General features: G+C 42.4%; 2 protein-coding genes and 1 pseudogene across 4 annotated transcripts in view; 1 reads left to right on the forward strand and 2 right to left on the reverse strand.

The window, feature by feature from the left end:
• The window catches only part of LOC310717861, a 91,104-nt pseudogene that overhangs the window by 13,483 nt on the left and 52,621 nt on the right, over positions 1-25,000 (forward strand). The gene's annotated exons all lie outside the window — the stretch shown is intronic.
• Positions 1,488-9,089, reverse strand: amer3 (APC membrane recruitment protein 3). Of its 2 annotated transcripts, none has more exons than XM_083525094.1 (3): positions 8,728-9,089; positions 5,248-7,973; positions 1,488-1,604 (listed from the first exon to the last, which is right to left on the reverse strand). In XM_083525094.1, the coding sequence occupies exon 2, from the start codon at positions 7,950-7,952 to the stop codon at positions 5,253-5,255; it is 2,700 nt and encodes an 899-aa protein (XP_083381220.1). In that variant the 5' UTR covers positions 7,953-7,973; positions 8,728-9,089; the 3' UTR covers positions 1,488-1,604; positions 5,248-5,252. The 2 variants fall into 2 exon arrangements, with proteins under 2 accessions (XP_083381220.1, XP_083381221.1); XM_083525095.1 differs by lacking the exon at positions 1,488-1,604 and adding an exon at positions 3,660-3,953.
• Positions 9,553-25,000, reverse strand: part of atr (ATR checkpoint kinase) — a 21,114-nt gene continuing 5,666 nt past the window's right edge. Inside the window, exons 5-48 of the mRNA XM_083524962.1 lie at positions 24,975-25,000; positions 24,745-24,905; positions 24,412-24,570; positions 24,095-24,279; positions 23,779-23,931; positions 23,478-23,676; positions 22,762-23,015; positions 22,444-22,631; positions 22,179-22,279; positions 21,840-22,011; positions 21,338-21,508; positions 20,991-21,185; positions 20,530-20,715; positions 20,060-20,155; positions 19,824-19,954; positions 19,452-19,595; positions 19,237-19,330; positions 19,017-19,142; positions 18,655-18,861; positions 18,415-18,528; positions 17,588-17,703; positions 17,377-17,497; positions 16,868-17,005; positions 16,508-16,721; positions 16,125-16,297; positions 15,746-15,910; positions 15,529-15,620; positions 15,347-15,438; positions 15,081-15,258; positions 14,744-14,923; positions 14,493-14,652; positions 14,155-14,334; positions 13,755-13,897; positions 13,536-13,633; positions 13,154-13,386; positions 12,874-13,008; positions 12,476-12,676; positions 12,249-12,392; positions 11,880-12,030; positions 11,405-11,561; positions 11,138-11,291; positions 10,686-10,837; positions 10,395-10,500; positions 9,553-10,242 (exon numbers count right to left, since the gene is read on the reverse strand). The exon at positions 24,975-25,000 is cut by the window's right edge and continues 852 nt beyond it. Of these exons, the coding sequence (XP_083381088.1) occupies positions 10,069-10,242; positions 10,395-10,500; positions 10,686-10,837; positions 11,138-11,291; positions 11,405-11,561; positions 11,880-12,030; positions 12,249-12,392; positions 12,476-12,676; positions 12,874-13,008; positions 13,154-13,386; positions 13,536-13,633; positions 13,755-13,897; positions 14,155-14,334; positions 14,493-14,652; positions 14,744-14,923; positions 15,081-15,258; positions 15,347-15,438; positions 15,529-15,620; positions 15,746-15,910; positions 16,125-16,297; positions 16,508-16,721; positions 16,868-17,005; positions 17,377-17,497; positions 17,588-17,703; positions 18,415-18,528; positions 18,655-18,861; positions 19,017-19,142; positions 19,237-19,330; positions 19,452-19,595; positions 19,824-19,954; positions 20,060-20,155; positions 20,530-20,715; positions 20,991-21,185; positions 21,338-21,508; positions 21,840-22,011; positions 22,179-22,279; positions 22,444-22,631; positions 22,762-23,015; positions 23,478-23,676; positions 23,779-23,931; positions 24,095-24,279; positions 24,412-24,570; positions 24,745-24,905; positions 24,975-25,000 (6,719 nt within the window). The 3' untranslated portion in view covers positions 9,553-10,068. The remainder of the gene's footprint in view (positions 10,243-10,394; positions 10,501-10,685; positions 10,838-11,137; positions 11,292-11,404; positions 11,562-11,879; positions 12,031-12,248; positions 12,393-12,475; positions 12,677-12,873; positions 13,009-13,153; positions 13,387-13,535; positions 13,634-13,754; positions 13,898-14,154; positions 14,335-14,492; positions 14,653-14,743; positions 14,924-15,080; positions 15,259-15,346; positions 15,439-15,528; positions 15,621-15,745; positions 15,911-16,124; positions 16,298-16,507; positions 16,722-16,867; positions 17,006-17,376; positions 17,498-17,587; positions 17,704-18,414; positions 18,529-18,654; positions 18,862-19,016; positions 19,143-19,236; positions 19,331-19,451; positions 19,596-19,823; positions 19,955-20,059; positions 20,156-20,529; positions 20,716-20,990; positions 21,186-21,337; positions 21,509-21,839; positions 22,012-22,178; positions 22,280-22,443; positions 22,632-22,761; positions 23,016-23,477; positions 23,677-23,778; positions 23,932-24,094; positions 24,280-24,411; positions 24,571-24,744; positions 24,906-24,974) is intronic.

Consider the following 25,000-nt stretch of genomic DNA (forward strand, 5'->3'; position numbering starts at 1 on the left):
GCTCGCGTTACCACGACATTGCTCGCGTAACACCTTACCGCTCGCGTAACCACGTCACCGCTCGCGTAATCACGTCACCGCTCGCGTTACCACGACATTGCTCGCGTAACACCTTACCGCTCGCGTAACCACGTCACCGCTCGCGTAACACCTTACCGCTCGCGTAACCACGTCACCGCTCGCGTTACCACGACATTGCTCGCGTAACACCTTACCGCTCGCGTAACCACGTCACCGCTCGCGTAACCACGTCACCGCTCGCGTAACCACGTCACCGCTCGCGTAAAACCTCACCGCTCGCGTAACCACGTCACCGCTCGCGTAACACCTCACCGCTCGCGTAACCACGTCACCGCTCGCGTAACACCTCAACGCTCGCAATACCACGTCACTGCTCATGTAACCACGTCACCGCTCGTGTGAGCACGTCACTGCAGGCGTAATCGCGTCACTGTGATGTGTGAGATGACGTGTGTTTGTGTGTTATTGCTGTTTATATTGTGTAACATGACGTTCAGTGGTTTAAATTTTATTTCCTGTGCAGTATAAACTCCAGCTGTGTAACAGAGAAAACCTCTGAAGATAAACACACATTTAGTTGTGACTGCACCGCTAACAGGCTAACAGGCTAATTACATCATCAACATGATCAAATTATTACAAAAATCTGAAACGGAGAAAACGCTACAAAGCACAAATACTTTATATCTTTAATTAAATTCAAATAATCACATTAAAGTAATTTAATTTAAAATCTATTTAAAATTATTTTTAATAAATATTCATTATTATTTATTATTATTATATAAAGAAATTAGCAAATGTTTAATTTTAATTTTACACTCTTACTAATTTCATTTACATTCATTACACAGCAGGTCTTGTCTTCTCGACACACACACACACACACACACACACACACACACACACACACACACACACACACACACACACACACACATACATTTTCCCGGTGAAATTAAGTTCTTCATTCGTAAATAAATAAATAATTCGGTAACATTTTTACAGGTTACAATGAAAAAAATACAAATAAGTTTTAACAACAAACCAAATAACAAAATTTAAATAGCTACAAAATATTTGATAAAATCAGTCACTGTAAAAGAATTAAGGAAGTTTAAAAAAAAATTATAAAACAAATAAAAAGAGACATAAAATAAAATAAAAACATGAGGGTGGTGTTTCACAGAGAAAAAAAAAATAAGTAAACAAAAAAAAGTGAAAGAACAAATCTGAGAGTTGAAAAGACAGTCGTATGATCATCTTTAAACTGGTAGAAAATACAACTTTTTTAAAACAAAGATAACTGTATAATACACTAAAGTAGATCAAACATTAAAAAACTAAATAATACTTTTATTTATATTTTTATAAAAAAATAAAAATATATAATAAATAAGAAAAGAAAAATAAATAAATAAAAATAAAAATCTGTGATGCAATTCGAAACGAGGTAAATAATAAAAAAAGATATTTTTGAAAGAAAATGTTATAACACACACACACACACACACACACACGTGGGTTATAATGGAGAGATGATATTAGCTGCCTCGTAGCTGCTCTGAGTGAGAGACGAGAATCTGTGGAGAAAAACAAGAGCAAAAATTTGATAATGTAACAAACAAAAGTTTTAAACTCGACACGTGAGAATAACCGTCATAAACGTGACACAGTCGAATCACGTTAAACTGCACAATGGGTATCTCTGGTTTCCTCTATGCCAGTAGATTAATTAAGGGTGTGTGTGTGTGTGTTTCCTGTAGTCCAGTTACCAAGATACTAGTGAAAACTATGCTCTTCTACACTTCTGGATCTGGAACCTTCTGAATCTTCTTCCAAGCTTCTAATCATTAGTGAGGAGTGTATTAGACATAAGAAACAGTAGATAGACAGCTAAATAGATTCATTGACTCTCCTCTCATTCTGAGTCAAAACACACACACACACACACACACACACACACACACACACACACACACACACACACACACACACACACACACACACACACACCAGGTGCTAATAGTGTGTTAGGGTCAGTCCTCAGTGGAGTGTATGTGCCGGATTAAACAGTTGAGACAGTGTGAGTCTTTATTTCCTGTTCTGAATGAGGCTCCAGTGTCTCTCACATCTGCTCATTACCCCATCCCTCATTTACCCTGCTGTAGTGTCCTCTGTAGTGCCCCCCCCCCCCTCTTTATTAGATCTTTATTTACACAGCTGTAGTATTTATTACTCTTTTAATAAACATTGTATTTCTCATTGCTGTTTTAAATAAACTGAATATCATCAGTAAACGCAGTGATTGAAAATATTAACATGGGCGTCTCTTGGTTTTAGTCATTTAGTGATAAATAAAGTCTGCAGCGCCATCTAGTGTTAAATACACAATCCTGCCAGACAGACAGACAGACAGACAGACAGACAGACAGACAGACAGACAGACAGACAGACAGACAGACAGACAGACAGACAGATAGATAGATAGATAGATAGATAGATAGATAGATAGATAGATAGATAGATAGGCCCAGATAAGACAAATCACCGGCCAGGAGCACTGAGAGACAGGACAAGGAGACTGTGAGGACGTGGAAAGTGATGAATGATAAAATCAGTAATCTGATTGGCTGATGAGAGGATTTACAGATCAGCATGATTATAGACCTGAACGATTTAAATGCATGTCCATTACCACAGCAGATGATGGATCTTTCTGCACTTTCTCTATAAAAAGCGCAGGAGACCTGGAAAACCAGTTACCATAGCAACAGCACTTCTACAGCTACAGCTCGTCCAATGAGGATTGTGAGATTTGCATTAATTTAAACCTGCACATTCGAGAATCTTCTAACCGTAATAACACACAAATACGCTGATGTATTTATTACACGTGTGATTATTAGAGCACCATATTCACCTTCATTTATTTATGAGAATTATTTTTGTATTATTATAAATAATAAATAGATGATAGAATAAAACATTTCTCTGTCCATGTTCCATTACTAATGAATTAATCTGCTGGACTTCACTCGCACTGATCTTTTAAAAAGATTAATGAGACGAGCTGATCACAGGTCAGAGAGAGATCACACTTTATCCAGATTTTATATCGTTTTTATCCAGTTATATGTTTTATTCAGATTTATTTGTATTTATATGATACTGTTACAGTGGACTTAACAGTTTTACAGAATTCTGAAAATACTTTTAACTAAAAATAATATTCACTGTGCATAAAATATTCACACAGAGGGGCAGGAAATGTCAAATTATACGAATATTTAGAAAGAAATTTAATTAAACAATCTTCACTGACCGAGATAAAAATTTGTAATAACTGTGATAATAAAATAAAAACTAAAATACACCATGAATCATTAAAACTTTATGATGTAGATGTAAATGATGTTTAGGATGAAGGGTTTTGTGGTCAGTAAACAGTGAATCTGGTGTATAAGAATCTCCTCGTTAAGCAGCGCAACCCAAAAGGCTAATAATAGATGAGTACGTTCTCCTGATGTCCTAATTACAGATTAAGCACAAATACTAGTATATTATTACTCTTCTAAACCACACACACACACACACACACACACACACACACAAACACTAAATTTGGACCTGAACACTGATGTCTCTCTTATTTCAATTCCTGCCATCAAACCTGAGTTCTGTTTTTAAAGAAATACCAGAGTGGAGATATAAAAGCTCTGGTGCCTGTATGAACCCCTCAGCCCTGTGCAGTGATGGATACGTGTCTGTGTGGCAGAAGGACAAAGACACTTTGTCCCCAGAGCCGTAAGGAACTCGTCATGATGTATCCTGGTGTCCTATACCCTATATATAGAGAGATTTCTCCTGAAAGCACTGGAGGACTGCAGGATTCACACATGACTCTACCTGTTCAATCGCTTCCTCTCAGCCTGTAATCGGGTGTAATGAAATAACATTATTGCTGCAGTCACGCAAGACGTCTCTATAGAATTAATAATAACACTTTTAAAACAGGGGAACACCAGGGGTAACCCCTGGAGGAGCATCTCTTTATAACCTCATTCACACCTAGAGACAGTTTGAGATATTTAATCACATTAATGCATGTTTTCAGGAGGTGGGAGAAAACCAGAGAACCCAGAGGAACATATGATGTTAACCAGGTGAGTAAACGAGGGATCTAGATCTTTAAAAAAGCCACAGCTGGATCATGAATAAGAACAGGAACTGATGTGGTTCTAAGGCACTCCACAATCATTAACTCAACGTAGCATAGCATAGCATATCTAGAAAAGTATTTGCTAAATGACTGACAGGTCAAGTTCAAATCCCAGTCCACTAAGCTACCACTGTTGCAGGGTTTCTGCAGGTTTCACCAAGTCAAATGTCAGATGTTTTAAGACCTTTTTAAGACCATTAAAAATTTAATTGAAGACTGATATCACAACACTGAGAAACCACAAATACGTTGTTAGTGACTGGCGTTAACCGAACCCTAAATTCATTTATTTTCAAGCTGAGTATCGCTGAACTTTCACTTCCCCATAACTGGAAAATAAAATCTGTATAATGTCTATGGTACAGTCTGAGAGACTCGCGCCAATAACAGAAAGCTGATTGGCTGATGCACGTCGGTCTCATTTGAAGTCGTAATACAACAAATTATATTTGGACTCACGAAAGAAAGAACAACGCCATGGAAACAGACGAACACAAAACACTCTGTGGAGCATTTCAGCACTAGAGGCAGCATTACATGGACATGATTCAAAAATTAAGACCTCTTTATCTTTTTTCATCAATTATTTAAGAGATAGAACGAAGAATTTGAGACCTTTTTAAGGCCTAAAATTTTGAATTTTAGACTTTCAGAATGAAGAAGTGTTGGGTTCTTGAGCAACACCCTCAAAGCTCAAACAAGGCAACATCTCAATATCTGTAAAATAATGGTGATGTGGGCCGTGGGCTAGAGGGATAATGAACCGGCTTAAACAGATCTTTAATAGAAGAAAGAAAACTAGAAACCTGAAAGTTTTCCGCCAAATTACTCATCATGGTCAGTTTTTATATCGTCCAATCCAATCATCTGGGACTCCCAATAGTCCCCATCTCCAGAAGTGAATCTGGTTTAAGTGTGAAGTGTGGACTATCTGTGAGCTTCCTGAGAATTGGAGTGAAATACACTGAGATATGAGATGAGACTGTAAATAGACAGAATAGGACCTGCTTTATTTCTTCGTCCTGAACCTTTGTCTCATCTTCTTCTCCTCTGAGGTGACACTGTCTGATAAATCAGCCCTGGTTCCTGGCGGTTTTCTGTCTCGTCGTGACCTTTCATGTGTTTTGTCTTTGATGGCGTTGTGGTGCTCTTTTTTATAGAAATGAGAGGAAGTACCACTTTTGAGAGGAAGTGAAGTCGGCCTTGAAGCTTGAGATGTATCCATGTCCTTGAAAGGATTAGTTTGTAGGTCACGTGGTCTCTTGTATGTTTCTAGAACTACATTTTGGGATCCGTTATTTGTGAGCTCCTCCAACTCCATGAGAGACGATCTACACGCAACATGGCTGAAACTGCTTTTCACGTGTGTTTTGTCACTGACTTTTCGTGTGACATTGCTTTTCTTCTTGGGCTTGGACTTGACACACTTCCTGGTACGATCTTTCCTCGGATAGATATCGCTTGCTTGATTTGCGACGGGTCTGGTTTCCTGATCAGAAGGATGATGATACTGATTAAGCTTCAGTGAAGACATTTGATTAGCACACTGCTCAACTAGCGAAAGAATACTAATGTCACTTGCTATACCGCAACTGCTGCTCGGAGAAGGAAGCGATGCTTGAGGACTTCCTGCAAACCTAGCTTGGTAAAGATTAGCAGGAGGCCACAGCTTTGATGTCTTTATTTGCTCGATGAAGGAGGTACACGAATGGCACAGGTGCAACTCTTTGGCCCCGTGTTTTAAGGACGCCTTACAAGATTCACAAAGAGATTCTTTGTTAATGGCAAGCACAAACAAGGAACTTGTTCCCGAGCCAGGAGAACATCCAGCGGGAGATTCCCAGTCCTTGCTGGGTGTTGATGGTGAATTGATATTGAATATCCGGAAGCACACATGACTTGTTGGGGTTCTGGGTTGGCTCTCTGGTGTTGTTACGACTCCAGCTTGATGTTGTACTGTGTCTACTGAGAGATGGCCATCTACTTGACATGGCTTGCTCAATTTAAGGTCAGCTATGTTGTCTCTACTACAAGAAGCCCTCACACCTGTTTTACTTAGAACATTAGTAAGATCCGTTGTTTGAAACATTTCTTCTTGGCAGACATCTCCATTAGTGCCAGTGCTAATCCCTGGGCTTCCCAACTCTGCTTTCTTACTATTGAGTGTCCTGTGTTTCATCCAGTTGACGATACCCATAGCCAGGGAAATTTCTGTATCACAGAGCTTCAGTAAGCAGTCCTTCCCAACCCAGTTACTCTGCAGAAAGTCCTGGCTAATCAGGTCTACTGATAGAGGAGGTGCCAGGTTTTCTTCTGATCCAATATGGAAGCTGTACATGGATAACGGGAGGTCTGGACTCGGGAGCTCGACGATGCTGCTCGGTAGATCCAGCTCGTCATCAAAAATGGGGGTCATTTCAGCCTCACTGGGGTCATAAAATAACTCATAGAGAGCATCTCCACTGTAGGTGTCTCTGGGGATTTTTCTGGTAAAAATTGGCGTTAGAGATTGGCCAGTGTGATCTTCAGTAGAAAGACAATCACAGTAACCCTCATCGCTGGTACTTTCTTGGTTGTCACTTTTCAGTGTCAGTGTATGACTCCGATTATTTTCTTGTTCGGTCATATGTTTGATCAGAACATTCTCAACGTCATACGCAATCTCATTCGAAGAAGAAGAAATAGAAATTGGTGTCGAGGTTTTATTCGATTCTTGGCTTGACCTTTGACTCAAAAGAACAGTTCTATTGATTGCCTCCCACATTCCAAACAAATCCAAGACTTCAGGGTGAGCAGGTGATGCGAGCTGCTCCATGCCTCCCTGGAAAGCAGCAGGACTTTGCTTCAGAGTTTCGCTGGTATCTCGGCCTGTTTTACGTTTAGGCATTCCTTCTAGAGAGACCAGATATTCCTCATCTGCGAATATCTCTCCACACCCGGCTTGAGAGCCAAAGCTTTTCAGTGACACGGCATCCTCGCATACGTTAGCGCAGTCATCGCTCGAGGAGGCAGAAAACGTATCGTGCGTTTTGCGACAGGATCTGGATTCATGGCATCTTGAGGATCTCCTTGTCTGTTTTGTTGTCTGTCCATATTCACGACTTGGTGTACATGGTGTCATTGCTTTCTCTCTATTCGGCTTTTTGTGAACGAAAAGGTCTTTGATGGTCTTTTTGGGCTTCCGTAGAAAGATCCTTTTCTTTGGAATGGACTTGGCGATGGAAGGCACGAACGGCACTTGAGGTGTCAGATTACGGTAATCAATAATTTCCCGGTTGTTGGCTGGAGGATCCTGATATTCACGTAACAACCCATGAGTTGTACCAAAACTAGGAAAGCTAGCACTGTTCACCAGCCTGGAGTGATGACACATTTCTGGTGTCCACGCTTGCTCTCTATTTACTGGACTGATCAGACTCTCTGGTCTACAATCCATCACACAGTCGTAGGTTCTGCTCTTTCTCACATAATCACAGTTTAAGTCTTGAGTACACCCATCTGAGAGACTGGGACTGATCTCTGGAGAAAACGTATCCAAGGTGTTTGGAGACAGTAAGTTCTCTGAGGATACGTTTGGATTGATTTCATTCATAGATATGTAATCCGAGGTGCTGAGAGAGCCATGTCCTCCAGCAGACTGACCTTTACATGTCCCAGATATAGGATTTGTATCACCTTGAGACCGTTTTGGGTTATTTGAGAACTCCATATTGATGATTCACGTTTGTTACTGCAGAAAGGAAAAAAAAATTATAAATGAGTCTTTTTGTTGTTATTATATCATATTTTACTTCAAAACAAGATGTATCGAACATTGGGATAAAGAAATAAATCATTTCAGATAGAAAAAACATAACAAACAGCACATGGTTTCAGTAATTTGCCTCTAGAGGCCGCTCTTGTAATGAAAGCAAACCGGAACCCGGAAAAACTAACGGTATGGATTTTTGCTGACAGATTAATCGTCCCCGACAATAAATTATCAGGGACGATTAATCATCAAAGCTGATGAATTTATCGACCTGTAATTTAAATAATAACAAAATGCTATGAAACAAAACTTTGTTAGTTGTTTAGTTATAACCTTTACATATAATTACTTTATAAACACTCAAGTAGTTATTTTTGCATGTTCCTGGATAATAATTAATTTAAAGGGATTCATTTAAAAATGAAAAATACCTACAATACCTACCTTTCCATCTAAAATGGAAAAAGATTATTATTTAAAATGTATTGATGTTGATTCTAAGTGCCATCACTATCATTTCATGCACTCAGGATGTCAGGATTCTCTTCTTTAATACAATAAAACAGACATCATTTCCTTCTGGTTGACATTAAAAAACACACATTAAGAAGAAATATGTGAGAAATATTGCAATTTTAAATGTTTTTTCATTTCCAGCACAGGATTGTGAGATTGAAATAATGAGTCTGTTGAAGGTCTGATAGTGATATCAGTCATGAGAAGACCTCGTTACCTCCTCAGATCCCGGACATGGCGGAGAAAAGCTCCAGGTTCCTGCTGCAGAGTGAGGCAGTGGAAAATCAGCAGCAGATCCGCGGGGTTCGGTTCACTCCCTCAGCAGCATGAGGTGCAAGTGGCGGGAAAATGGCGTTACCTCAGGTCACGAAAAACGGCGGGCTTTTTCACTCTGTGACCAGCGCGCGCCATGAGAGCTTTACAGAGGCGCGAGACGTCGGAGTGCGCATCCGTTACCTGTAACCGCGCCAGGAGATGCTGCGCGCTCGTGCATGAGAGGAGCTAGATGTAATGTGGAACGCCAAAGGGCTCAGAAACGTTCTATACTGTACATACGGATGGATGGATTTAAAGCCGCACTGGAGATTTTTTTTTGTACTTAGAAAGAAAATCTCCAGAAACTAATAGTGCTACTGTAAACACATAACTCCATAACTGTTCATACGTGTTAATTCTGTACTCAGACTCACTAATGGTCTAAAGCACATTAAGAAGTTAAGAAATGTCCCAAATGAACTCTTGATAAGACACACCTGGGACCTGAAACCCATTCCAGGTGATGACTTGAGTCTGATGAGAGAAAGACAGGAGTTTGTGAAGCAGCATCAAAGCTACATGGAGCTACTTTGGACAATCTAAAATATAAAACATTTACTTGGATTTTTCAGTATTAATGTTGAAAATAATACAAATCCATTTTTTACTGGTACTGTGTGTATTATATATACACACACATATACAATAAAGAATTCTGAAATGGCTAATCATCATCCAGTTATAACACAAAAGTGACAGCAAAAAAAAAACAACAGACGTCTACTAAAAAACTTTAATGCAAAGCGAATCATTGCAAAACTATTTACATTTATTTAACCAGGGGAATAAACACACCAGTGTTTCAGGAAGGTCACAGCAGGAAAAATGAACTTTTTAAACATTACTTTTTTAATAGAAAAAAATTATAAACGGAATGGAGAGTCAGTGCAAAACATTAGAACCAGTATAACTGTTCAACTTTAACTTCAGGTTTTAACCACAAAAATAAAGACATAATTACCAGATTCACCTTTAAATTCACTTTTTGCTGTAATTTCGTGTTTCATGCAGTCCTGCAGATTTCCCCTTTTCTCCTTCCTCATTTGTGATAGTTTACAGTACTCAGATGGTATTGTATATAACTATGAATTAATATTATCATATAAATCATTATGATTTATTGTTTCTTATTAAAAGACAAAGTTAACATTTTTACTTCAAACCAGGAAGTGAAGTGCATAAATAAAAAATGACCAAACAAATCCCCAATACCCAGCGTGTGGTGGGACGGGTGAGGGTGGGCTCAGAGGTACGGTCCCCAGCCCAGGTACATGAGACACAGCAGGTTATCATCTGTGGCCTCCTGAATGAGGTAGTGAACGTGTCCCTCAATGGACAGAGGAAGTCCCATCACTTTATTCCTGTTCTTGATCACACCCTGGAGACGCTGATCGATGTCCTGGACGTGGGTTTTTGCCTGCAGGATAACATTCATAAAATCAACAACTCAAAACGAGCAGAAACACACACACACACACACACACACACACACACACACACACACACACACACACACACAGAGATCCATCACACACACATATAAAACATCAGAATCTGTATAGTAAACACCTTCTCATTGACAATTTCTCCAGATTCGTTGGCTTGTGTTTTTGAAGAACCCTTCACTGGTTTACTCCACTCCACTAAAGGGTCATGGAGGAACGTCTTCAACACGCTAGGATACAAAACAAATAAAATAAGAGAACAAATAAAACAGATCATCTACACTGAATCCCCTCATATCTTATTTATCATAAATGTAAACCGTAATACATTAGATTTTGCATTGTTTACTGAAAATAAGTTTTATATATATATATATATATATATATGTGTGTGTGTGTGTGTGTGGATTTAAACCTCATGAGCGGTTCTCTCTGGTCCCTCATGAGTCTCAGCGTGACCTCACAGGCTTGTCTAAAAAGCCCCTCGGTTCCCATCGGCCCCATGGCGTGCACCATGTTCTGCGTCAGCCGGAACGGAACCACCTCAGGAACGTCAAACGTCTCGCCCTAGAACACCACAACATTACTGTTTATACACACACTTCTCTCATGAGTGACAGTTCTGTTACATGAGCCATGATATAAGAGTTTACACTCGTCCCAGTGTTGATATCAGGAATGTTGATCATTACAATTTGATATAAAAACTATTTACAGTAAATTTAAGACATTTGATGTAAACACTGATGTCACATCACAAATTATTTAAATGGTTACATTTTCCACCAATGACCAAAAAGTCTGCTGCGTAAAGGTGCGTACTTTTTCAGATAACACACACACACACACACACACACACACACACACCTTGTTGAAAAGGCAGTTGAAGTCAACGTGTACACACTCTCCAGTTTGGGAATCAAACAGAATGTTTTCTCCATGACGATCTCCCAGACCTAGGATGTAGCCCACCATGGACATGACAGCTGTGGAGCGGCAGTATGCAGACCTGCTGTTGTACCTGCACGCACGCACGCGCACACACACACACACACACACACTTTTTTCCATTATGTTTTTTCCCCATTGACAATATGATCAATTTCTCAACAAACTAATTTAAATGTGCTGTACCAGGAGATTGGGTCAGGGAACGTTCTGAGAAACCACTCGTGAAACACAGGAGGGTGTCGAGCACACAAAACATCTGTGTGCAGCTTCAGTTTCTCCTGAAATGATGCTGTTTTGGGCAAAATCATTTTCCGCAGCTCCTTCCCCGTCAAATATATACCTGTTACATTATTATTATTATTATTATTATTATTATTATTCATTAAATCATACAGTTTTTAAATTCTTCTTCTTTATATTATTACATTTATTGCATAATACTAATTGGACAGATGATGGTATTTGTGTGACCATTGTAGTGAAAAGGGAATAGTGAATAGTAAAGTGAATATTTACACTATTTATTTATTAGTAAATAGTAAACTAGTAAACTATTTGTGAATAGTAAATAGGGTAGAGTGAATAGTGTAGTAAAAAAGTGAATAGTGAAAAGGGAATAATATATAGTGAACAGTGAGCAGAATGGGTGATAAAACACCTTTTTCCTTGTACAGTTTGGTGAGAATGTGGCGAAGGCCGGCCGTGTTGTTAACCCACTCCACGATGCCGCATTCTTCGTTTAACGGAATCACGGCATAGGTCCGAATGTGCAGATCTCTCCTTCTGGACTCCGCATCTTTCCTTAGGCTCTAAAACACAAAACCACACTCTGTATTCGCATGAGAATCTTTTATTACCCAGAACATGTAAAGTGCAGTTCATCTGCATGTCGCCACACCCCCAAAACTCCATAAATGGTCATGTGCACAGAGCTGAATAGAAGTCGTTAAAATAAGTAAGGATTATATTGTGTTTTATTTTACTATCATTTAAAAGCATAAACATTTTTACTTTGAGGTTTAATTACTTTATTAATGAGGCAATTAAATTCCATCAGTCTGCAGTCTTTCCTCAGGTCATCTTTAGGTTTGCACATCATCGTGTAACATTTTCCGTCTGAGCCTTTCAGAGAGATTTTCTTCGGTTTCTGGAGAGACGCCAAAATTTCCACCTAAAAGGGAAAAAAAAATCAGATTAGAAAATTAGGTCATGTGACCATCAGCAGATAAAATGTGTGGTTCTTAAAGAGCTCACGGTGTCGTCGAATCCGGATAAGTAGACCCAGTGTCCGGGGAAGGCGTCATGGCTGGTGTTGGAGCCACCGGTGGAGGGCAGCGTGGGGATGAGGACTGACTGCAGCGGGATGAGGATCTCACTGAAACTCGACTCCTCCACCAAACGCTTCAACATCTTAAAGTGCACACTCATACTGAGAGTGGGGCTGTTCCCATCCACCTAACACACACACACACACACACACACACACACACACACACACACACACACACACACACACACAAAAAAATACACATTTATGGAAAGCCAAATGTCCCATTAGGCATTTCCAGGAATTTTTTCTGGAACACGATTAATCAGTGACGGATCCTTAATACTTATTTATTCATTATTGTTGAATTAAAACTCTCTCTCACAGGTTTGTTGCAAAGCTCCACCAGTTTGTCAGTCAGTCTGTTCGCATCTCCAATAAATTTCCCAAACGACCCATTGAGACTGACTGCTTTCTTCAAAATCTCCTTACATCTGTTCATCCGGGTTGGATAAGACGACTGAGCAAGAAGAAGAATTTTTTTTTTATTTAAATTATAATAGACATAAAAAGTAATTAAATGAAGATGTTATATAAATAAAGTCAAATCTCATTATGGGCAGATTAGAATCATTTTTATTATAATATACAGGCAGATTTCTGACCTTCGACACAGCAGCCATCATCCACATGGCCTGCTGAGGGTAAGCGAGGAACACTTTAGCAATGATGTCCATGAGGACGGCGAACACCTCGTCGTTGGAGTGACAGATACGAGAGATGAGCTGTGAGAACGCGGTGAGGAACTGATACGGAGCGAGGTGTAGTGTGTGTTCACTGATCACGGCGTTAATTTTACTCAAATCTGTCTTCATCTGAGCTCGATCTGAACGACCCGCTGGAACACACACACACACACACACACACACACACACACACACACGTGTGCACCTCAATCTATTTGTCCATATCTTTGTCCTTTGTTCTGGGGTTGTCTATGATAAACTGATCTTTGTATTGTTTTCTCTGAAATAAATGTTTTTATACCTTTCTCCACTTCATAAACTTTTGCACCAAAATCGAGCCACAGTGTGAGCATGCGAGGCATGGCCTGGTAAATGTACTGATTCCCAAACTGCAGCGCTCTGAAGGAAGTACACAATTACAGGAAAGAAAAGAACAGAAATGAGAGAAAGAGTGAATTTAATGCAGTCTGACTGTTTTTTTTACAATCATTTTTCTAGCTCCAGGTGTAAATGGACATACTTTCCAAAATATGTGACGATGTAGCGGATGACGTTGCCCTGCTTCTCCATTTTATTGTCCGTCACCATCGGCATCAGTTTGTCATAATACTTAGCTAAGTAAAAATTCCCATCTTCCCACTCAGGTAACAGTGTAGTGACATCCTACACACACACACACACACACACACACACACACAGGAAAACAACGTCACCATGGGTTACTATGGTAACTATATCAACTATTTAAATGCATAGGACCCATATTGCTTGTTCCACCGGTTACCATAGCAACCAGAGCTCCTTTCCACTGGTTGCCATAGCAAAAATATAACCTGTTTCACTGGTTACCATAGCAATTGTATCATTTATTTCTAACAATCCCTCAACATTTTGGTGATCTCCTTCCTGCACCATCTCACCCTGTAGATCTTCATGATGGCGTTGCTCTCAGAGTTTGCAGTCTCCTCCATGTAGCGGCCAACCAGCAGCAGTGCTTTTCCTTTAATCTGGATCCTCCTAGGATCTGAGAGATGTTGGTCTTCAGGTAAACACTGTTTTACTCCCTTCTGTAGTACAATGAGAGCCTGGTGCACATCACCCTGCAAACAAACACACATACGCACACACAGAGTTACACAGATAATCAAGATTCATTGACACAGATACAAAGTTCCTCAGTTCTATTTTACCCAGTACCAAAATCCACCATCGGTTGACCTCTATCGACAGTCATGTGACCATGTTCTTGTTTTTGTACCTTGGACCAGAGCCACTTGGCCTTCTCCACGAACAGCTCAGACAGGTGAGAGTTCTCAGCGTTCAGCAGGGCATTAAAGGCCGTCTGGTGATGACCAGCTCGACGGGCCACTCTCGCACTCTGCAGCCAGCACTGACCCACCTGCTCCTCATACACACACCTCAACACAAACACAATCAAATATGAACAAGGGCTCAGGAGTGCTGTGTGTGTGTGGGTGTGTGTGTGTGTGTGTGTGTGTGTGTTCTCACTCCTTGCTGAGGCTGAGCAAAGCCCGACGGAGAGCCAGGATTGGTTCTTTGGCTCTAAAGGAATTCTGGGTCATAAGCAGGCGATCGTCCCAATTCAGCATCAGATCACTCGCTTTGGAACCTTCACTTTTCATCTGCAGTTTAGTGAACGCATGTTCTAACTCACTAAGCATGTGAAGTCTGAAACCCACACACACACACACACACACACACACACACACAGTAAATATATATACTACAGCACATCTTAGTGCTGGATTGTGATTGGTCAGAAGGCAGTGATTAATTTGCAATAACACAGAGACTCCGCCCATCTCCCTGTTCCTCACTAACACACCTGACGATGTACTCGTATCCTCTCTGGTAGGTTCCAAACTCGAAGCTGGCGGCTGAAAGTGGAACTACCTGCTCCCTCCTCGCCAACTTCAGCTTCTCATTAAAACCATCAGAGTCCTGCTTCTTAGCTGAGAGCAACATCTGCCCAAGTCTCACACCCCATGTGTTTGATTTCTCATCTACACACACACACACACACAGACACACTTTTTACATCTGTTACAGAAACATTTATTTCTTATCGAAACTCCAGTAAAAAAATCTTACCAGAGGCCAAATAATCTTCCACTAGATCCCACTTGGAGAGTTTCCACGCCGCCTCGACGCGATAAGTGTTCAGATCAGACTTCCAGCGTGGCCTTCACGGTCCACAAGAAAAATATCTATCGTTTACTACGCAGAGTTAAATCATCTCCAGGTGTGAACATGAGAGATAATGTGAAACTCACCTGTTCGCCAGAACACCGTTAACCTGAGTCATTACTGTGGAGAGCTGACCGAGTCCCAGCATAGAGCTCATCACACCATGATAATGCACAATCTACACACACACACACACACACACACACCTAAATCTCACTTAATGAAAACAGCACACTGTGTGGTCAGCTTCTAGCCGCATGGCAGTGTGTGTGTGTGTGTGTGTGTGTGTGTGTGTGTGTGTACCTGGTCAGGTTCTAATTGGATAGCTCTGTCGTAGCAGGCTGTAGACTCTCTCAGCAGGCCGATGCTCTCGTGTTCTAGAATCTGTTCTCTTAGTGAAGGTTCCTCTTTTCTCAGAGCATTTACTCCTTTCACACCATCCGGCTCATGCATGGCTGCATACAAGGCCTAACACACACACACACACACACACACACACACACACACACACACACACACACACACACACACACACTTTTTTATCATCACAAATGTAATCTGAATAAAAGGTAATGGTTATGACGATGGTGATGTTGGTGACAGTGATGATGGTAATGGTGATGGTGGTGACAGTGATGACTGTGATGATGATTATGAGGTTGGTAGTAATCTTCTCTGGTACCTGCAGAAAGCTCAGGTGATCCTGAATGTTCTGTTGCTTCTCCCTGATGAAGGCCTCAAAGTGCATGACCGCACGTGTGTACGCTTTAGAGCGGAACGATGCCTTGGCGAGAACATCCTGAGGAATCCGGTTCAAGAAGGAGACCACACACTGATAATCACTGTTCTCCACACCTGACACACACACACACACACACACACAATCAGAATTTACTATTTTCTTACAGTGTATTTGAATGTAATGTGCAATATCTTACATGTGTATAACCCTCCTGTGATGAGGAGGTTACCAGCAGTGTGATTTTCTCCACCACTGTAATGTGTAGACAACGAGGTGTGTGTGTGTGTGTGTGTGTGTGTGTGTGTGTGTGTGTAGTTTCTCACAGCTGGTTTGTAGGTTCTGTGTGTCTCGGTTCTGTCGACCCGAGCTCCTAGTTGTGCTGAGTGTTTGGAGTTTGTAGCGCCCCCACTGGGTCAGATGGTCCAACATAGAGAAGACAGTCTGAGTGCTGAGCTGAGCCAGACTTGAGGCGTTCTCCTGCAGCTGAGTCAGACGCGGTTCGTCCTCCTTCAGGACGGCCATGATCTCATCCACCACCTGCACACACACACACACACTCCTCGTTGTCTACACATGACAGTGATTGAGAAAATCACACTGTTGGTAACCTCCTCATCACAGAAGGGTCTGTGAGGAACACAATTGCAGTCTGATACAGTAGAATGTCTGATGGGGTCTCTGACCTCCTGCTGTTCCTCAGGGGTGGAGCTCAGCAGGACATACAGAAGGATGTGGGGGAGCAGGTACAGAGTCACTCTGTAGTCGTGCTTAATGATGAAGCTGCAGCAGTTAAACACTTTACTGGCAAGATCATGACGCACCTGAAAAACACACACACACACACACACACACACACACACACACACACACACACACACACACACACACACACACACACACTCAGCTGCAGACAATTTTCATAATCTGCATCAAATCTGTGTTCCAAATTGCACCCCACACCTTATCCCCTAAAATCTAGTGCACTTGATTGTACACACTGCCGCAAATGTAAACAGAGCAGTGAATGACAGCCTGACAGAATAGTGCACTATATAGTGAATAAATTGATTGGAACCACAACACCAGCATCTAAATAAATAAAGAGTGCACTGGAGAAAAAGATGGAGAGAGAATGTGGTTTAAGACCCAGCAGCATGTTTCTTTGGCATGAAGAGGGCTTTTGGAGACCCACCTTGCTGATGAGATATCCAGCCCATGTAGCAGACCAGTCGGAGAACTTTCTCCCTCGGTTACTCAGGTAGACAGGCTTCATCAGTCTGGACCAGTTCACTACCTTCTGTGAGCTTTTATACCTAAAGGTCACACGAGGAATGAGATTCATGGTCTGAGTCACAATGATGTCGCCGAAGCGTCTTCACACGCTCGTCACACGCTTTTCACACCTGCTGTTTAGATGCGGCTCCAGAATCTCTTGAACCTGTTCTGGAAACCTCCTCCATAGTCTGCGGCCGGGCGAGTCCGTCCTTCCCTCACGACATTCAAATATAGACAGCAGTTCCTGGGAAAATAGAAATAGTTTATTTGTATGTTTATAACACGTTTGTATATTATTCACTATATAATCAAACGTTTGTGGACACCTGAACATGCTGCCAAAGTTAAGTAGCACAAAATTGTACAGAATGTGTGTGTATGGCACGGCACACGTGAACAAGACTGAACACGGACAACGCAGAAAGTCATGTTAAAGAGCACAAGGAAGAATTGGTTAAAAGAAAGTAGCCTCCTCTGTCATATAGAACTGGTACTCTAACATTGACAAACAACTCTATCCAATTTGTGTTGTCGTGTTGTAGCTAAATATGAAAACACCAGCAATTTCTTTAACCACTTAAAAACCACACGTCCGCCAACATGTGGAATTCACCCAAGTGCGTGCAACAGATGCTAAAGTCTTCATTCACTGCCGGTACTCCTTGTGACGAGATGAGCAAAGAAAGGAAGGACATAATTACACATTCATTTAAACTGTGGAGAAGGTTTCAGAAGGTAAACTCAAAATCTGCAGACATGAGATCACCAGTGTAGATATTTTATCCAGACAGACTAAATAAGTTTAAAATACATATTTTGATAGGGCTGTAACGGGGTGTCGGAGCGCTGTATCTGGGGGGGGGGGGGGGGGGTCGGAGCGCTGCATCTGGGGGGGGGGGTCGAAGCGCTGTATCTGCGGGGGGGGGGGGGGGGGGGGGGTCGGAGCGTTCCACACCTGCATGGCGTAAGCAGCAGCATCCTGAGCTCGTACATTGTCAGCATACGCCAGGAAAGTTCTAGTAAGTTCTGTTAACAACCCAAAGGCAAAATCAGGATCATCAATTCCACTCTGCAAGTAAAAGACACAGAATAAACATTATTCAGCATCAATTTCAGAGTAATGAAGTGAAAACACACGAGATACAGCTGAGTACATGTAAAGAAGGGTGAAGTGAGTGACGTTAGCACTGCTCACGGTGAAGCTGGCGCCGCTGCGCTGTGTGTGTGTGGTGTTCAGGTCGAGGCGTCCGGGGTCGATGGCCCCCAGCTCCCCTAAACACTCGCCACACAGCAGCCGCACCTCCGCCGTGACATCCTGACATCCCAACAACAGAACCGTCACCAGCTCAGACAGAACCGGTTCCACCAACTCACTGTCCAACAGCAAGCGTAACACTGCTGCCTGTTAAACACACACACACACACACACACACACACACACACACACACACACACACACACACACACACACACACACACACAATACATTACAAAATGTTTTAATGCGTGTGTGTGTGTGTGTGTGTGTGTGTGTGTGTGTGTGGGTGTGTCCCTTACCTGGTTCTTGTACAGCATCTTCTTCAGGCTGTTTAGGGCGTGAATGCGCACGTCTACGTTTTCGTGCTGAATCGCACGCATGGAGAGCTGCAGCGCCGCCTGGAGGTCAGAACTCTTTGACGTTTGCTGAACACGTTCAGAAGAACATGATCGATTAACACATGTAATAAACATCAGACTCAGAGTTTCAAAATCAGCCAGAGAGTGATCCAAATCACACCTTCCTGTAGTCCTGTAGGACCTTATGGACATCCTTTAGCTCCGGGTGGTCTGGGAGGAAATAGATTTCATGAAGAAAGTCCTCTACTTCCTGTCTGGAATGAGAACAGAGTTATAACTACAAAATCATGTTTCTTTTCCACCTGCTCCTCTAGAATCCTGTAAAACTTTACGCCTAAGAAGCAGAGAATTTACTCGTATCCTCATGATCAGTACCTGTTCTCCACAATGAGGTAGTGCATGATCAAGGCCGTCTCTTTAGGCTGGATGGAGATTAGAGGCAGGAGAGCGACGATCACGTGACTCAATAACGGCCCTAAATAAGACGGATCGAGAGAGCGGACGAAACAATCCCACGTCCTGAGAAATAAATAATGAAAGAAAGAATTTTGTAAAAAACATTATTTAACACATTAAAGTGATTGATATTTAAGTATATATATCAGTATAATTGAACAAAGTAAAGTTTTTGGGCAGATGATGTACTCATCACATTTGTAATCTAATTTATTTAAATGATGTATATTTACAGTCTGCTCAGGAAACAGAATTAGATTATGTATTTTCTGATGCTCTCTGTAGGCTCACCTGCAGCAGAGTTGTGGAAAGTCCTCTTTATATCTCAGACCAGTTCTGAGTGTTGTCATCATCTTCACCCTCACTGAGCTGATGTGCTTTGATCCCATCAGCTTCATCAGAGCCATTAAACTATTCAGAGCCTGAACAAAAAAACAAAAAAACAAAAAAAAAAACAGGAAAACCTCAAGGAACATTTTTGTCCCAGACGTTTATCCTGTACAATGCTGTGAGTGTTGAGTTCTCACCATTTTCTTCTTCTCCTTCTCACCGGTGCTGGAGCTCAGCAGCTGCATGTTGAAGAACGCCAGGATGCCCAGGAGCTTCGGCTGAAGATAATCAGCCTACGGGGGGACAGAAGGTGAGGATCAGATCAGACATGTAGACTGGAGCACAGACTGAAATTGTTTAAACCATAAACAATTTAAAGAATTTATTATCAATTTATTTATTATTATTTATTATCGCAAAATATCTGATTAAATACAAACCCGTCTACCTGTCTGTCTGATTATTCCTTTGCTAATCACCTATCTGTCTGTCTGTCCACATGTCTGCCCATCTGGCTACTTGTCTTCCTGTTTGTCCATTCCTCTATTTGTTTTTCTGTCTACCTGTCTCTGTGTGTGTGTGTGTGTGTGTGTGTGTGTGTGTGTGTGTGTGTGTGTGTGTGTGAGAGAGAGACAGAGTGTGAGAGAGACATGTAATCGGGTCATACCATTATTTCAGGAGAGGTGATGTCTTTGGGTCCCTGATACGGGTCATCACAGGAGGCGAATGAAGCGAGGATGGAAAGTCCATTAAAGACCTGCTGGTAATGTTCTCCCAGACGCAGCAGCAGCTCGTTGTGGAGACCCTGGAAGTCCTGTCTCAGTAAACTGCCCAGCTCAATCTCTGTTTCACTCTACACACACACACACACACACACACACACACACACACACACACACACACACACACACACACACACACACACACACACACACACACACACACACACACACACACACACACACACACACACACACACAGGGCAGGTGTGTCCAGGTTACTATGAAGAATAAATCCATGTAGCCTTAATCCATGTTTAAATAGTGAAGTGAGAGAAGTGTGTGTGTGTGTGTGTGTGTGTGTGTGTGCAAGAGGAGATTAAGGTCTCTTATAGACTTGCTCACATACCTTGAGGTAGTGGAACGCTCTCTCCAGCTCCTCCTTGGTGCAGGAACACACCAGATGGGAGAAGATGTATTTGAAGTTGTTGATGAGGATTTCTCTTCGGTTGACGTTGAGCTGTTTGGCGATGGTGCGGATAAGAGCTGACGCCGTGGGACTCGCTTTCGCCGCTAGATAGGGAAGGAGAACCTGCAACGTGCGCTGTAGGCACACACGCACACACGCACAAATATTATGAGAAACAACCATAAATAAAATGTTAAATTACTTGGATGATTAAAATACGATAAAAAAATTTAAATGTAATTACGACAAATATAGTTTGACCTGGAATCTAGTGATAACGAGCTCACGTTAAGGAAGCGGTTGAGGTCGGGGAAGTCGAAGGCGTGTGCGACGTGTGAGAGGATGTCGAGGGCCAGTTCTCTCTGGTGCGCCGCCTCCTCCTGGAGAGCCTCACTGCTGTGATCAGGGGTACAGCGCAGCGCCACCATGTGGCGGGAGTGTAATGACTCCACCAGGAACTATACACACACACACACACACACACACACACACACACACACACACACACACACACACACACACCCTGCTTTAAATTAAGTAAAAAAAGGAAACTGTGTCATTATAGTGTGAAGCTTCTTGTGGCTGCGGGGGCGTGGCCAGGTGTCGGTGTGTGAATGTGTTTTTAGTCAAATCTTTAAGGCTTTGGCCCCAAACAGTTCCTCATCCAACAGGAACTGAAATAAATTCAGTCCCGGTTCTAGAATTGTGATTATGAATGATTTATCTGAGTGCCCTAAGCCTTTGCTGTGAGTGTGTAGCCATGAGTGTGAGGTGGAGGTGAGATCTGACCTGACACACAGGGTTCCTGTACTGATTGAAGAAGCTCTGCAGTTTGAGGTTCCTGGCCGAAGCGAGAGCCTGAATCTCTGTGTGAGCCACGACAGACACCTGAGAGGATTTAGAGAGTAAACAGTGGAGCAGACGCAGCAGAGAGAATGACACCAGACTGCCTTCAGCTGCCCTGCAACACACACACACACACACACACACACACACACACACAGAATAATAAAGGAAATTAGAGTGCAATTATCTCGATGTCTGAACTTCAAGAACGGTGGTGTGTGTGTGTATGTATGTATGTATGTGGGTGTGTGTGTGTGTATATATATTTATGTGTGTGTGTACCTCCCGATCTCCCCTGTTGTGAGGATGAGTGTGTGTTTCAGTTCATTGTTTCTGGAAGTTTTTGTGTTGGTAAAAGCCTCCTTCAGCCGAGATACAAGCAGCTGTGGGTAGATAAATAAACACACACACACACACACACACACACACACACACACACACGTTAAAAAAACGTGTGGTGGAGGTCAGGAAAGATTAACGTCAGGACATGGAACCCAGAGCTCAGAGGGGTGGAGGTCAGTGCAGGTGGAGGTCAGGACAGGTGTACCTCTTTGAGGAAAGCATCTCCGTTCCAGTGCTCCAGCAGACTCCTGATGTTCTGGCTGAAGGACAATCGAACGTCTTGATGTGGATCCTGAATCAGATTAACCAGTGCTACCAGGAGAGACTGGGTGTCGGGGTCACCACTGCTTACGTCCACGTGCTTACACACGTGACTGATGTTCCCAATAAACGCTACACAACAGGAGAAACATGTTTTATTAGTAAACGTGATGGATTAAGGGAGAAGTTCTCTCAGTTAGAGTTCCACCTCTGTATATATCACAATCACTGAGAACTTCTTTACAATCTCCATCACACTGACCTAGTTTCACCTCAGGCTCCTCACTAGGTCTGAGCAGGGTGAGAAACGGTGCGAGGACAGACACCCCGGAGGAGGACAGACGGACAGAGTGAGAGTCGGACAGAGTGACATGGGAACATAGGAACTCTGAAGGAGAAGACAAATCCTTAGGGAGCACACAGAACTGAGAACTTTCACTCAAACAGCACAGTAACTGAGAACTGAGAGACGCCATCGCTGTCCTCACATGGGTCGAGACGTCCTGGAGTCTGGACCTACAGACAAAGAGAGAGACAAAGAGAGAAAGAGAGATAGAGAGAGAGAGCGAGAGAGAGAGAGAGAGAGAAACAAAAGGAGGTCATTTTTTAGTTCAAATGTATACTGACGCATAGATGATAGAAAGGCAAGCAGACAGGTAGGGAGACAGACAAGCAGACAGATGGACAGACAAACAAGCTGACAGACAGGTAAAGTGACACACAGGCAGGCAGGCAGACAGGCAGGTGAGAGACAGACAAGCAGACAGATGGACAGACAAACAGACAGACAGATGGCAGACAGACACGGGGGCAGACAGACAGGTAGAGAGACAGACAGGCAGGCAGACAAGCAGACAGATGGACAGCCAAACAGACAGACAAGAAGAGAGAGAGAGACAAGTAGAGAGACAGACCAGCAGGCAGACTGATAGACAGGGAGACAGACAGAAAAGCAGACAGAATAAGGTGAGTATGTACATGAGCGTAGTGTGCAGGAGGATGTATGGTTTAGTCCCGAGTTGATGGAAGAGCAGAGGAAACCCCTTCACTGCACTGAGACGCTCCGTCTCATTCTCACTCTGCAGTGCACTCTGATAAACACTCGCACGCCAATCCACACTTGTCTGCTGTGGAAGGAGAGAGAGAAGGAACACGCAGCGACCTCGTGTCTCCACAGCTACACACACACACACACACACACACACACACACACACACACGTTTTATTTTTCATATCAGTGGGATATCGAAATATTTTACTGTTAGTAAAAATGTTTTACAGTAGGCAGGTGCAAGTTTCTTCGACAGTCCAATCAGATTAGCAGGAAATAAAGCCGTCTGATAGGCCGACAGGGAGGAGTGTGTGTTCATCCAGGGAATCGACAACATTGCACACACACTTCGGGACAAACTGATGTCAGTCTTACTGTTAACTGAGAACATGACGTCATGATCGCATCACAGTTCAGACAGACACACACACACACACACACACACACACACACACACACACACACACACACTTATATTAATCCTTTTTTCAAATTACTTGAATTTAAATAAAATTATAAATTCATAAAATGTATTTGAACTCACTGGACAAGAAGACGACGGCATCCAGGACACGCACCGTCCTCTCCACAGTCAGCTCCACGTTCTCCTCAGTGGCGGTGGCCATGACGGATAGACACGCCTCCACCACCTTAGACAACGTCCTCGACTTCAACCACACAAGATTCTGAGCATGTGTGAGTTTCTCTCCAGAGTTCAACACAAACTCACTGACAACAGAAAGTAGATAAATGAAGTTACATGCAAAATCTTCTGTTCAAAAACCACTGTGTGTGTGTGTGTGTGTGTGTGTGTGTGTGTGTGTGTGTGTGTGAGAGATTGTGAGGGAGAGAGAGAAAGACCTGGTGGAGACAGCAGTGAGACGCAGGATGATAACTAATCCCTCCAGAACACATACATGCTGCTCGACTTCATCACATGCCGCCAGCTGCTTGATCAACTCCTCCATCCGATCATCTACTGCAGCCCACACCTCGCTCCTGCTCCTCATGTCCACATGACTGATTTCACACACACACACACACACACACACACACACACACACACACACACACACACACACACACACACACACACACAAATATAAATATAAATAAAGGATAAATTGAATGAATAATAATAATAATAATGTGAAAGTAATTAAAATAGAGAGTCAGAAGGAGGTTCATTCAAACCCAAGCGGTTCTCGTCTGGCCGCTGTGGAGAGAGACAGGTGTAATTTTTTAGCTGGAATCTCCTCATCAGCTCCACTAAGCTCCACACACTCGTTCTGCACTTCCTGTAGAGCTGCAAGACGTTCGGCCTTCAGTGCAACACACAGGAATCCCTCCACATACTGCACATAAACACATTATTATTACTATTTGTTGGTGTTGTTATTATTGTTATTGATGTTGTTGTTTACCTCCTGCTGTCTCCGAGCTCCAATGT

Source organism: Silurus aristotelis (genome assembly GCF_946808225.1).
Source record: "Silurus aristotelis genome assembly, chromosome: 22".
Lineage (NCBI taxonomy): Eukaryota > Metazoa > Chordata > Actinopteri > Siluriformes > Siluridae > Silurus > Silurus aristotelis.

Bases quoted from the DNA above. Each gene is read 5' to 3' on its own strand.
- amer3 (XM_083525094.1), bottom strand. From the start codon at position 7,952: ATGGAGTTCTCAAATAACCCAAAACGGTCTCAAGGTGATACAAATCCT.